The following is a 13,152-nucleotide window of genomic DNA, read 5'->3' as shown; positions in this document are numbered from 1 at the left end:
AACCGTACGGGTCTACTTCTAGTAGCACGAATCGATTTGTTTGGTCGCCGACTCGCTTAGCTTCGTCGCGTTCCTCGCGAAACGCGCACATAATACGTCTGAACTCGTCGCGGAGAGCTGGTCGTGGATGATGATAAATCCTGTACATGGCGTCGAGCTGCGGGATGCTGTTTTTCGGATCGAGCATGCCATCGCGGTAGGGCGGGACTGTGTCCGCGTCGACGAAGAGATCTGGGTGCCGGTCCTCGAACTCGAGCACGGCCTGGAAGTCGCACGGGTCTATGATGGGCGTCGCCACGCGGATGTTGCGAAAAGACGACAATCGCTTGGGACGATATCGGGGACGCACGGAAAGCCATTGAGCCCGGTACGTTCCAGCTATTTTCCCTAGTTCAGCGTAGTAGCGCTCCCACAGTTCATTCGGCATGGCCTGTGTGGTCAGCCTCACGGGCCACTCTCGATCCTTCGCCGCTGGTCGATCGTCGAGGTCGCCGAGCCCCGGCTCGACTCTCCGCTCCGCGCCGCGCTGGTTTCGTTTCTTCGCCGACTTTTTCCCCATCGCCCGCCTTGCGCGCACCGCCTATGAACGAGCCGGGCTGCCCATGCCGAGGGCAAGACGTCAAGCGGCCAACATTGACGACATCTTTCCCCGTCGACCGAGCTGCTCTCCGAGCATGGGCGGAATTCGCCTCGGCCAGCGCACCCGTGTGTGACCGCGTCCTCGGCTAGCGCACCCGCGTGACCGCTTCCCGCTCCTACAAGGCTTTCCTAGGATGATCGCGACACAAACCACCGCCGAGGCCTGCGCGCTGGCCGTGTTGGGCCTCTCCGGGAGCGGCGACGCCGGGGCGGCGCACTCCGCGGCCGTGCTCGGCGCCGCGGAGCTGCGCTTCGGCTTCAACGACGCCGGCACCCTCACCTTCGGCACCATGACCATTAAAAATCCCGGCGACCTCGCCGCGCGCGTCGTCGAGGGCGACACGATGCTGCACGTCGCGGTGCGGAGCTCGCTGCAGGACGTCTGCGGCGCGCTGCTCGCGCCGGACGCGCGCGCGCCGCTCGGCGTGCGCAACGCGCGCGGCGAGACGGCCTTCGAGGTCGCCGTCGCCGGCGACGCGCCGGCGGAGACGAAGGAGGACGCGGAGGCGGACGCGGACCTCGCGCGCGCGCTCGCCCTGTCGCTCGAGGACGCGGCGCCCGCCGAAGAAAGTTTTTTCGGCGGGCTGCTGCCGAGCTGGGCGACGCGCGACGCGGACCTCGACGCCGCCGTCGAGCGGTCCCTGGCGCCGGAGGCCGACGAGCATTTGGACGCGGCGCTCGCCGCGAGCCTGGCGCAGGAGGACGAGGACGCGGCGCGGCAGCGCGCGGAGGACGACGAGGCGCTCGCGCGGGCCATCGCCGCCTCCGTCGTCGACGACGGGGCGGGGCGCGCGTCGCCGTCGGCGCGGCCGCCGTCGCCGGGGGACCTCGCGCGCGCCGTCGTCGCGGGGCGGAAGAGCTTGCGCAAGGTGCCGCCGCCGAAGGCCGCGGCGCCGCCGCAAGCGCCGCCGCCGCAAGCGCCGCCGCCGAAACCGCCGCCGCCGAAACCGCCGCCGCCGAAGCCGCAAGCGCCGTCGCCGAATGTCGCGCCGTCGCCGAAGCCGAAGCGCGCGTCCTTCTTCTCGTTCTCGCGGGCGAAGAAGGCGCCGGCCGCCGCGGACCGGCCGCCGCCGCCGCCGCCGCCGGGCGCGACGCTGCACGCGTCGCTCGCGCCCGCCGTCGACCGCGCCGGCGGCGGCGTCGCGGCGGCGGCGGCGGCGGCGGCCGCGCGGCGCCGGGGGCCCGTGGTCTCCGCGGAGCAGACGCAGCGGATCCGCGAATTGGAGAACACCGTCGCGGTGCTCCGGGGCGAGCTCCAGCGGAGCCGCGCGTCGGGCGCCGGGAGCCCGCCGCCGGGCGCGCCCGCGCCGGCGTCGCGCCGGTCCATCGAGGCCATCGAGGACGAGCTCCGGGCGGCGACGGCGCGGTGCCTCGCGGGCGACCCGACCGCGGAGGCGGACCTCGAGCGTTTGGACGCCGCGCTCCGCGCGCACCCCGACTTCGCCGTGCGCCGCGCGTCGGAGAAGGCCCGGTGGGACCGCGACGAGCGCGCGGCGAACCGCGCGGCGTTGAAGGCGACGCGGGGCCTCGTGCCGCCGGACATCCTGCGGTCGACGGCGGCCAAGGTCCGCGAGGACGTGTCGCGCGCCGTCGGGCCGGGCGCGGCCGCGGACGCCCTGGCGAAGCGCGTCTGGGGCCTCGGGGCGCTGCGGCTCGCGCGCGCGCCCGCGGCCATGCTCCGCAAGGCGCACATCGCGGACCTCCGGGGGCGCTACGCGCTCGCGGGGGCCGTCGACGTCGTCGAGCTCCGGGCCATCTACGCGGCGCTGCCCCGCGACTTCGACAACGACGGCGACGGCGCCAAGGCCGCCTGGCGCGAGCAGGTGCGCGCGAAGCTCGTCGACGCCGTCGACCGGGAGAAGCGCGGCGCGCTCGCCGCGGGCGAACAGCGGCACGCGGCCTACCGCGCGCTGCCGCGCGCGGGGCCCTTCTTCGACACGGACGACGCCGACGACTGGACGCCGGACGCCGCGGACCCCTTCGCCAAGGGCGGCGCCGCCGCGGCCCGGCCCGCGGCGGCGGCGCCCGCGGGGCTGTTGGCGGCGCTCCAGAAGAAGCGCTAAGACGCGCGTGTGTCCTCGTCGGGGCAGTCCACCGCGCTCACCTCAGGCTCGCGTCCTCATGAGTCCCTCGGACATCGCTCGCACTCCAAAACGTATCCGTACTCGTCGGGGCAGTCCACCGCACTCACTCATGAGTACCTCGGACATCGCTCGCACGCCCGCCCCTCGGACACCTTACGGACACCGGGGTTCAACAAGTTCAACGTCGCCCGAGTTGCAATCAAGGTTGCCGAAACTTTTCGGGTCGAGCTCGCTCCGGGGCTGCTAGGGTCTTCGGGACGACCTCCGCGCTGCCGCCGCAGCGCTCCGCGACCGCTCCCAGCCCCCCGCGAGCATGTACGGCACGCTCATGGGCATGACCGGCCTCGTCTCCTCGAAGGGCCGCGGGCCGACGCCGCCGCCGGCGGGTCCCGCGGGCAAGGCGAAGGGCTGCGCCGCGGCGGCCAAGGCGGCCAAGGCGTCCAAGGCGTCCAAGGCGCCGCGCGTGAACCACGCGCCGGCGCCCGCGCCGGCGTCCGAGGCCGCGCGCCCCAAGGCCAAGGTGCTCAAGGCCTCGGCCGCCGGCGGCGACGCGGCGAAGGCGTCGCGGCGGCCCGCGGCGCCGTCGCCGGCCGCGGCCGCGGCCGCGGACCTCGGCGCCGCCGAGCCGCCGATCCGCGAGGTCGAGGCGCCGGCGGTGTGCAAGAACCACCTCCACGGCGTCTACGAGCTGCCGCGGCTCCTGCCGGCCGCCGCGTGCGACGCCGTCGTCGCCGAGGTCCTCGACAAGGTCAAGCGCGGCGCCGTCACGGACCGCGGCGCGGGGCTCCCGACGAAGGACGTCTACGTGCGCGACGTCGCCAACGCCGCCGTGCTCTACCGCGCGTCCGGGCGCCGCGTCCCCGCTCGTGTTGTGTTCCCGCGCGCGCGCGCTCGGGGCGCCGGCCGGCGGCGGCGCCGCCGCGACCCCCGCCGACCCACCCGCGGATCTCCGGTTCCCGCAGGCTCGACGCCGGGTGCCACCTCATCGAGATGTGCACGGGCAAGCTCGTGACCTACGAGCGGAAGAAGGCCTTCCTCATCGCGTACGAGTCGGGCGGCAAGAAGAAGCAGCGCGGCCGCGGCGTCGCGACGAAGCCGCCGCGCGGTGCCTCGAGCGCGCGCGCGCGAACCATCGCCACGCCCGCCGCGCGCGAGCGATCGCTCGACCGCGCGCGCGCGTCGCGCCCCTCGCGACGCGGCGCGGGACCAGGTACGCGGGCCTCGGCAAGCACAAGGACGGCAACCGGGACAACCAGGGCCCGACGCTGCTCATCACGCTCGACGCGCCGACGGACTACGTCGGCGGCGGCACGCGCTTCCACCCCGGCGACGGCTGGGAGGGCGAGCCCGAGGCCGCGCCGCCGCCGATGGACGTGCGGCCGGGCAAGGGCTGCGGCGTGACCTTCGGCCCGAAGATCCAGCACGAGGGCCTCCGCATCACGGCGGGCCGGCGCCACCTCCTCTGCATCTTCCCGGACCTCGTCCCGGAGGCCGCGCCGGAGCCCGAGAAGCGCCGCGTCCGCGACTCCCAGCGCCACGCGGCGCTCGTCGTCTTCGGCCGCCTCAAGAAGAAGGCCTAGGCGGCCGAGCGCCCCCCCCCCCCAAAAGTCCCAAGACCCCCGCGCCCCCCTTTTTTTCGACGGCCGCGCGGCCGCCGCGAGCGCTCGCGGGCCGCGCCGCCGTTCGGTAAGCCCCTCCAGAAAGCGACCGTCGCTCTCGGAATCCGGCCTCTCTTTGCGGGCGGTCGTTGCCCCTGGGACGTCGGTCGTGGGCGAAATCCGCGGCCGACTCGCGCGCGTCGCACACGCCTCCTGGAGGCGTCCGCGCGGGCTGTCTGGACGGGCCGTTGGGTGCAAGTCGACGGCAAGCATCGATGTCGAAAAGCTTCGCGCCGACATCGATCGACGCTTCGACACACACGCTGAGAGCCGCCGCGGCGCCGGTCCGACGTGATGTCGGGCGACCTCCTCGGGTCCCTGCTGGCCGGCGGGCCGTCCTGGGAGTCGCGGTCGTCCCAGGCGACCCCCGCCGCGCCGCCGCCGCCGCCGCCGGAGCCGGAGGCGAGCTCGCCGGGCTGGGCCAGCAGCATCCTGGAGGGCCTGTCCATGAGCTGGGACAGCGACGTCGCCGCCGAGGCGGTGTCGGAGGCCGCGCCCGCCGTCGACGACGCGTCGAGCGACGACGAGGGCGACGCGCCGCCGGGCCCGCCCCGGAGCCGGCGCGAGCTCGAGTGCCGGTCCGAGGCAGCGTCGAGCGACAGGAGTGTTTTTTCTCGTGAATTTCGCCTGAAGTTGTGAAGAAATCCGACCCCGTCGCACTTGGTAGGTCCGAGGCGCTCGGCCGGCGGCGATTGGCGCTCGACGCGCTCGTCGAGCAGTACGCGATTCGGGACGGCGACTACGCGCGGCGCCTCGACGCCCTCGAGGCCGAGGCGGCGTCGACGGCGGCCCGCGTGTCCGCGGAGGTCAAGGACTCGGAGACGGACGAGGCCGCGGCGGACCTGCTGCTCGCGGGAGAGCTCACGCGGCACGCGGACACGCGGCGGACGGCGGAGCTCGAGGGCCTGGAGCTCGAGCGCGTCAAGGCGGCGATCACGAGCGTGGGCAAGCAGCGCCGCCTCGCGAACGCGCGCCAGGTCGCCGCGGAGACGATCACGCAGGGCGCGCTCGTGCGCGCCAAGACGGCGGATGAGATCACGCGGAGCCTCCGCGAGGCGTCCGCGCGGGACCTGCTGAGCCACCCGGACGAGTCCGAGGTCTGGGCCGCGGACCTCGAGCGCGTGCTCCACCACGCGCGCGGCGCCAAGTCGCCGGACCCGCGCGGCCTCACGTGCGTCGTCTGCCTCTGCGAGTCGTCCGGGCCGGAATCAAATCTTCAACCCGACTTCTATGCGAGCGTATGCGACGGTTTCTTCGACGCGAGGCGTCCCGCCGTGCTTCGAGAAAATTAGCGAGAGCGATCGATGCGTCCAACACCCGCCGAATCGACGGAGCGAGAGAGGTGTGACGCGTGGCCGGAAGACCCCGACCGGCGATGTCCGCGCAGGCAACCCGCGGAACGTCGCGTTCTTCGACTGCGGCCACCTCGCGGCCTGCGCCGAGTGCGCCGACGGCCTGGAGTCGTGCCCGCTCTGCCGGCGCGCGATCCGGGAGCGGCGGCGCATCTTCTTCAACGACGTCGACCTCGGCGCGGGCGGCGCGTCGGCGCCGGCCGCCGCGGGCGAGCCCGCGCGCGCGGCCGCGGCCGCGGCGGCCGCGAGCCCGCCCCGCGAGGACCCGCGCGCGCGGGCCGTGCGGCGGCGGTCCGAGCGCAAGTCCCACGCGGGCAGCGTGTCGAAGAGCGACCGCGACGCCAAGGGCGAGGGCATGGCGTCGCTCGTCGGCCGCGACCTCGTCGTCGAGAGCCTCGGGCTCTGCACGGTCGTCCGGCACAACAAGGGCGGCGGCGTCTTCGCGAGCCCCTCGACGCACACGGTCCTCTGCGCCGACGGCTCCAGCCACGACGTCGTCCTCCAGCGCGTCAAGCTCGGCGAGCTCGTCGGCCGGCCCTACCACATCCTCGAGGACGCCGCGACGCCGCCGCCGAGCCCGACGCGCAAGGGCCCGGCGGGCGGACCGCTCCTCGCGTGACCGCGGCGCCTAATTCATTTTGCCTCCGAGATCGACCGCGGCGGTCCCGGGCGCGGCGTCCCGGGCGCCGAGCGACGGCGAACGCGCCGCCGGCGAGAGCCGCCCGCCGCGCCCCCCATCCCCCGGGCCCGACGCGCGATACGAGCAGCCGCCGGAGAGGATTATTTCTTGCCGCTGTCGCTCGAGGACGAGCTCGACGACGACGAGGACGAGCTCGACGAGGACGAGCTCGACGAGCTCGACGACGAGCCCGAGGACGACGACGAGGAGGACGACGACGACGAGCCCGAGGACGACGACGACGACGACGACGAGTCGGAGTCGGAGTCGGAGCCGTCGTCGTCGGCCATGGCGGCCTTGGCCGCGGCCATCTGCTGCTGCATGACGAGCTTCGGCGCGTCCTTGAGGTGCTTCCGGAGCGCGTCCGTGAGGCCGCCGAGGCCGATGGACGTGAAGAAGTTGATGGAGAAGCGCGTGTCCCGCGGGTTCTCGCGCGGGAAGAGGCCCGCGAAGACGTCGCGCATGTACCTGGGCAGGAAAAGAGTGCGAAATGTCCAACTTTGGAGGCTCCTATCTCGGTCGGTTTCCACTCTCGTTTTTGGACGAACGATCATCTCTCGGAGCGCTCTCGACGCGTGGATGCTGTTTCCGGAACGCGCGCGCGCGGAACGCTCATGTTGAAGCGAACTTGAATCACTCGTTTCCGGCCCCGCCTCGTACTGGTCGTCGAAGCGGTCGCGGAGCGTCGGCAGCCCCAAATTCTCCGCGAGGTCCTGCATGAGGATCTTGATGAAGATGCGGCTCGAGCTCGTCGTCTCCTCCTCGTTGAGCCTCACGTACTCGAGGCAGGTCCAGGGCAGCGAGTCCGTGTGGAGCAGGTGCGCGAAGAATTTCGCGACGTTCCGGAGCTTGTTCGTCTCCAGCCGGTGGATCATCGCGTACTGCTCCTCGAAGGCCTTGTCGAAGGCGTCCTGCCAGACCCGCGTCGTCACGCAGAAGCGCTGGCCCAGCAGGCCGTAGTAGCGCAAATAAGTCCGCTCCTGGCTGCAGCACTCGATGAGCATGTTGCAGAGCTCCATCTCGAGGCCCGGCCGGATGTCGAGCTTCATGAGCTTGTGCGCGCACTCCTCGAAGCCCACGCTCGACATGATCGTCAGGTAGATGGTCCGCCGCAGGTTCACGAGGTCCGTCTCCGTCAGGTCCTGGATGGGCCCGCCGACCGCGGGTGTTGCGGCTGTGGGCTCAGCACCATCATCATCATCCTCCTCGTCGTCGTCGTCGCTGCCGGACTCGTCGTCGCCGAGGATCTCGCGCTTGATGTCGGCCCAGGCCGCCTCGTGGGCCTCGAAGTCGTCGTCGACGCGGAAGACGTCGAGCAGGTCCTCCTTGTCGATCTTGTCGTCGAGCGACAGTTCGAACGTGATCTGGTCCTCGCGCTCGACCAGGTCCAGCTCCTCGGGCACCGCGGGGTACTCGAGGAAGCCCGTCTTCCGCAGCGCGAACAAGCCCTCGATGGTGTACTGGACGCGCTTGTCGATGGCGCCCTCGTGCAAGATGCCGCGGAACCGCTCGAAGACGGCGAGCAGCCCCGCGGGCGACACCTGGTCTAAAAGCTGGCCGACCTCCTTCGTGAAGTTCACGGCGATCTCCACGGAGTCGTCCGTCGGCTCGTCCAAAAGCACGGTCAGCAGCTGGAGCGCCACGAGCTCGTGGGCGATCTGGTGGTTCACGAGGTGGCCGAGGAACTTTGCGAACGCCGTCGCCACCACTTTATCGCGCCGCTTGTACGCGCGGCGGAAGCCGACGACGACGCGTTTTAGTAATAATTCGCCGTTCTCGGGGAGCTTCGTGTTCAGCACGGCCGCGAGCGCCGCGTAGATGTGCGTGAAGCCGGGGGACGCGAGCTGCGCCTTCATCAGCGCGCGGCACAACAGCCCCCGGCCGCGGACGAGGTTCAGCTCGAGGAGCTCGGGCACGATGGACCGGATGTTCGACACGTTCACCTTGTTCACGTGGCCGTTGATGCCCTTGCGCAGCGACTCCCAGCTGAGCTTCTGGAACTCGCGGCTCGACGCGTCGAGGCCCGCCGTCTGTTTGCGGAGCGCCGCGATCTTGAAGGGAGGGACGTAGATGCCGCCCGTGCGGCCCGACGCCTTGTTCTCGGCTTGCTGCTGGGCGACGACGTCGGCCCCGCCGGCGTCGGCCCGCTCGCCGGGCTCCAGGCGCGCGCGCTTGGGCGCCGGCGGCGACGCGCCCCGGGCCTGCTCCTCGCCCATGGCCGCGGCGGCGGCGGCGCGGCGGCGGCGGGCGCCTGCGGTGATTGATGAGCGGCGCGGGCGCAGCTGCTTGTCGAACTCGCGTCGGCGCGGGCGTCGTCGGGCGCGGCTGCGACCTGGACAGCGACGACGGCTGTGGCGAGCCGCTCGAGCCGAGCCGGCCGAGGCACCGATCTGCTCTGCGTCACGATGGTGCTGATGGCGCGGCGCTCTGCGACAACACGCCTGGCCGTCGCGCTGGCCTGCCTCGCCACCGCCGCGGCGCTGAAGCCGTCGATGCGACGCGCGCCGGCGCGGAACGACGTCGCCGTCGCGAAGAAGCTGTCGACGACCCTCGCCACGGCGGCGCTCTCCCTGTCCCTGTCGCCGCTGGCGTCCCTGGCCTTCGGCCCCGAGACCATCGAGCTGACGAACATGCGATACGAGGACACGAACAAGAAGGTCGGCGAGATCTGCGCCGGGCGGCCGCTGAAGCCCCCGGGCGAGAAGGTCGCGGCGGGGCTGCTCCCCAAGTGCGTCGCCGTCACCGCGACGGCGTCGTCGAAGAGCAAGAAGGACGTCAAGGACGCCGCCGTCTACGGCTACGTCAAGACGGCGACGGGCGACAGCGCCATCGCCAACAACCCCGACTTCCGCAGCGACGCGGGCCAGTTCGCGATGATCCCGAAAGTGCCGCCCGGCTCGACGGACGTCGCCTTCGAGTTCGTCGCGGTGATCCCCGACTCCAAGGGCGACCTCGGGAGCCTCGTCTTCGAGGGGCTCAAGGCCGTGTCCTACCCCGGCGGCGCGCGCATGGCGACCTTCACGGCCTGCGAGATGGACTCGCTCAGCGACGCGTGCGACGGCGAGCAGGAGAAGTTCCTCTCCAAGTAGGGCCGTGCGCGCACCCTCCTAACTTAGAGGTACAGGCTCGCGGCGAAGACGATGTCGCGCTTGATGGCCGCGGACGCGTCCTCGAACTTGCCCTTGAGCTCGAAGGCGCCGATCGCGAACGCCGCGGACGCGAGCTGGCGGAGGAGCTCGTCGAGGCGGCGGATGACGCGGATCACCGTGCCCTCGAAGGCGTCCGTGACCTTCATGACGTCGACGAACTTGGCGCCGTTGGCCCACTCGAAGAGGAGCTCCATCATGTCCGGGTTGAACTTGTCGACGTACTCGTCGACGTCGACGGCGATCTTCGCGTCGTGCATGGCCTTGCCCACGAGCTTCGCCGCGGCCTGGAGCTTGGCGAAGGGCGCTAAAAGCTGCTTGCGGACGTTGGGCGGCCCCGCGTCGCCCTTGCGCTTCTCGCCGAAGACCATGCAGGACAGGAGCGCGGCGATGACCGGCGGCTCGAGGTCGCCGAAGACGCCGTCGAGCAGGAGCTCGGCGATGACGAGCTCGTCGGCCGTGTTGAGCTCGCAGGCCGCGCGGCCCTTGAGGGCGATGACGGCGTCGAGCGACACGTGGCCCAGCCGCTTCAGGACCTTGCGCATGCGCCGGAGGTCGTCGCGGAGCACGAGCTCCTGCGCCTCCGCGGCGGCCTTGCGCAGGGCCCGCGCCTCGTCGACGAGGGCCTGGCGCGCCGCGAAGGCGTCGACGGGCACCGTGGCGCCCGGCGGGTGCGCCGCGAGCTCCGCGACGAGCGCGCGCTCCTGCGCCGCGACGGCGGCGTACTCGGGCTCCCGCGCGGCGAGCTTGAGGTCGTCGTCGTCGCGCAGCGTCGGCAGGGGCTCCCCGCCGTCGCCCCCGAAGCGCTTCTCGACCTCGACGACCGACGTCCGCAGCTTCGCGCGCTCCTGCGGCTTCCGGAGGTCCTGGGGCATGTAGACGCGGATCGCGCTGAGGCTCGCGAGGGCCACGAGCGGCACGACGACCACGCGCCCCTCGTCGGGCCCGTCGCCGCGCGGCGCCGGCGCCTCGAGGGGCGCGTCGGCCGCGCAGCGCACGAGGACCTCGGCGACGTGCGACGGCCGCGTCTCGAGGCACTCCTGCGTCGCCGCGAGCGCGCCGCAGGCGACGCCGTCGGCCTCGGACGCGAAGGCCTCGCCGTCGCGCGACGGCCGGTGGCGCACGACGACGCCCAGGCCGAAGTCCGCCGCGCGCGGCTCCGCGGACGCGGCCGCCGTCGGGAGCCAGCCCGCCGGCGCGACGACCGCGGCGACGCGGCCCGGCTGGAGCCACTGGAGGCAGTGCTTGGGCTTGCGCGCGAGCACGAGGGCCCGCCGCCGCGTCGCCGCGAGGGCCGCGGCGACGTCGACGTGCTTCCTCGTCCGCGCGACGTCCGCGGCGTCGTCGAAGCTCTGCGCGTCGGCGCCGGCCTGCGCGGCCGCGGCCCGCTCGAGGATCTGGGGCGCGTCGGCCTCCTGCTGGTACTGGTGGAAGGACGACCGCACGAGGTAGTCCGGGTCCGCGCCCTCGACGCGCAGCAGGTTCAGCAGCATGTTGTAGGTCACGTGGTAACTCGAGTCGAGCGCGTCCGCGCCGCCGTACAAGATGTCCTTGGCGACCTGGGGCTCCATCTTCTCGTCCAAAATCTGGATCACCGTGCCCTTGTCGTCCTTGCCGCGCCGCCCCGCGCGGCCGCTCATCTGGATGTACTCGCCCGCGCTGAGCCACCTGGGCAGGACAAGAGTGCGAAATTCCCAACTTCAAAGGCTCCTAGCTCGGCCGGTTTCCGCTCGTTTCGGCTGATTTTTGGACGAGCGATCATCTCTCGGAACGGTCTCGAAGCGTGGGTGCTGTTTCCGAAACGCGCGCGCGCGGAACACTCACGTTGAAGCGACGTTGAATCACCCTTTTCCTGCCCTGTGAGCCACCGGAAGTCCTTGCCGTCGAACTTCCGCGTCTCCGTGAAGACGACGGTCTTCGCGGGCATGTTGATGCCGATGGCGAAGGTCTCCGTGGCGAACAAGATCTTCAGCAGGCCCTCCTGGAATAGGATCTCGACGACCTCCTTGACGATGGGCAGCAGGCCGCCGTGGTGGATGCCGACGCCGCGCTTGAGCAGCGGGAGCAGCGTCTTCACCTGCGGCAGGCCCCGGTCCTCCTCGCTCAGGCTCTCCATGGCCGACCCGTAGACGGCGTCGACGACGTCGCGCTCCTCGTCCGTGTTGAAGTCCATCTTCTTCATCGCGACGGCGTTCGCCTCGCACTGGTTCTTGGAGAACGCGAAGATGATCGCCGGCGCCATGTCCTTCTCGACGATGAGGCCGATGATGCGCTTCAGGTCGTCGTCCTGCTGCTTGCTGTTGCCGCCGCGCTTCTTCTTCGCCGGGCCGGACTGCGCGGACTTGGGCGCGGACGGGTCGTCGCCCGCGGTGAGCTGCGCCATCGCCTTTTCGAAGTTCGCCTCCTTGAAGGCGCCCTTCTCGTCGACGACGAGGTGCAGGCCCTCGCCGCCCGCGGCGAAGACGTAGTGGACCAGGGGCGTCGGCCGGTAGTCCGTGTAGACGACGTGGCACGGCTGGCGGTGCGTGACGGCGATCCACGACGCGAACTGCACGCTGTTCGGGATCGTCGCCGACAGGAAGACGAAGCGCACGGAGTGGGGCAGCAGGATGATGCTCTCCTCCCAGACGACGCCGCGCTCCTTGTCGCGCATGTAGTGGATCTCGTCGTAGACGACCCACTTGACCTCGCGCATGACCTCGGACCCGCGGTAGAGCATCGACCGCAAAATCTCCGTCGTCATCACGAGGCACTTGGCGCTCGGGTTGATCGTGATGTCGCCCGTCATGAGGCCGACGTCCTGGAACTCCTCCTGGAGGTCGCGGAACTTCTGGTTGCTCAGCGCCTTGATCGGCGACGTGTAGATGACGCGCTGGCCGTCGCGGAGCGACTTCGCGATCGCGTACTCGGCGCAGACCGTCTTGCCCGCGGACGTGTGGGCCGACACGAGCACGCTCTCGTCGCGGTCGATGCACTCGACGGCCTTGGCCTGGAACCCGTCGAGCGGGAACGCGTACGTCTTCGCCGGCGGCTTCGCCGCCGCGCCCGCGTCCGCCGCGGGCGCCTCGTAGTCCTCGGGGTAGACGGAGAACGTCGTCATGTTCTTGCCGTTGCTGCTCTCCTTCTGCGCCGACGTGACGCGCACGCCGACCTTGCGCGCCGGCGGCGCCGCCGCGGCGGCCGCGTCGTCGTCGTCCTCCTCCTCGCGCGCGCGCTTCGCCGGCGCGCTCGTCGCCGGCGGCGCGGCCCGCTTCGTGCCGCCGTCGAAGCCGTCGAAGAGCTCGTCGACGTCCATGGCTGCGGCGGTGCAGCGCTGCGCGCCTTGTGCCCTGCTGCTGCGACTTGTTCGAGCGATATGTATGCCCTCACCTCGTGCTTCGCGAACAAGCACAGGCCCAGCTCGTCGCCCGATAGGGAGGCAACGAGAGTGCATCCACTTCAAGATGCACTCCGCCCGGATATACAAAATGCAATGTGTTTCACCATGATGATACTCTACAGCCCCGGAGAGCGCCCCGAGCGCTGAGCAGGGCCTCTGCCGTCGTCGCAGGCGGCGCCGGGACGGCCGGTTCCGGGCCGGTCGGCTGGGTTCGG

At 71.6% G+C, this 13,152-nt stretch overlaps 3 protein-coding genes across 3 annotated transcripts; 1 reads left to right on the top strand and 2 right to left on the bottom strand.

Annotated features, from left to right (window-relative positions):
- Window positions 1–773: 773 nt before the first annotated feature.
- On the top strand, window positions 774–4,303 carry AURANDRAFT_64132 (hypothetical protein; the record flags this gene model as incomplete). Its single annotated transcript, XM_009038881.1, has 4 exons — window positions 774–2,674; window positions 3,036–3,566; window positions 3,686–3,766; window positions 3,934–4,303. 4 exons carry the CDS (start codon window positions 774–776, stop codon window positions 4,301–4,303), a joined length of 2,883 nt encoding a protein of 960 aa, XP_009037129.1.
- A 2,438-nt stretch (window positions 4,304–6,741) lies between these two features.
- Window positions 6,742–8,529, bottom strand: Auran_987 (hypothetical protein; the record flags this gene model as incomplete). Its single annotated transcript, XM_009038602.1, has 2 exons — window positions 6,742–6,880; window positions 7,073–8,529. Coding segments are annotated over 2 exons (1,596 nt in total), but the record flags the coding sequence as incomplete, so codon positions are not given.
- A 998-nt stretch (window positions 8,530–9,527) lies between these two features.
- Window positions 9,528–12,583, bottom strand: AURANDRAFT_268 (hypothetical protein; the record flags this gene model as incomplete). The annotated part of the gene is made up of 3 exons (XM_009038600.1): window positions 9,528–10,652; window positions 10,761–11,226; window positions 11,427–12,583. Coding segments are annotated over 3 exons (2,748 nt in total), but the record flags the coding sequence as incomplete, so codon positions are not given.
- Between the last annotated feature and the right edge of the window lie 569 nt (window positions 12,584–13,152).

This window comes from Aureococcus anophagefferens, assembly GCF_000186865.1.
Source record: "Aureococcus anophagefferens unplaced genomic scaffold AURANscaffold_9, whole genome shotgun sequence".
NCBI classification, from domain to species: Eukaryota; class Pelagophyceae; order Pelagomonadales; family Pelagomonadaceae; genus Aureococcus; species Aureococcus anophagefferens.
Note: the sequence above shows the minus strand (reverse complement) of the source record. Positions and strands in the feature narration are given on the sequence as shown.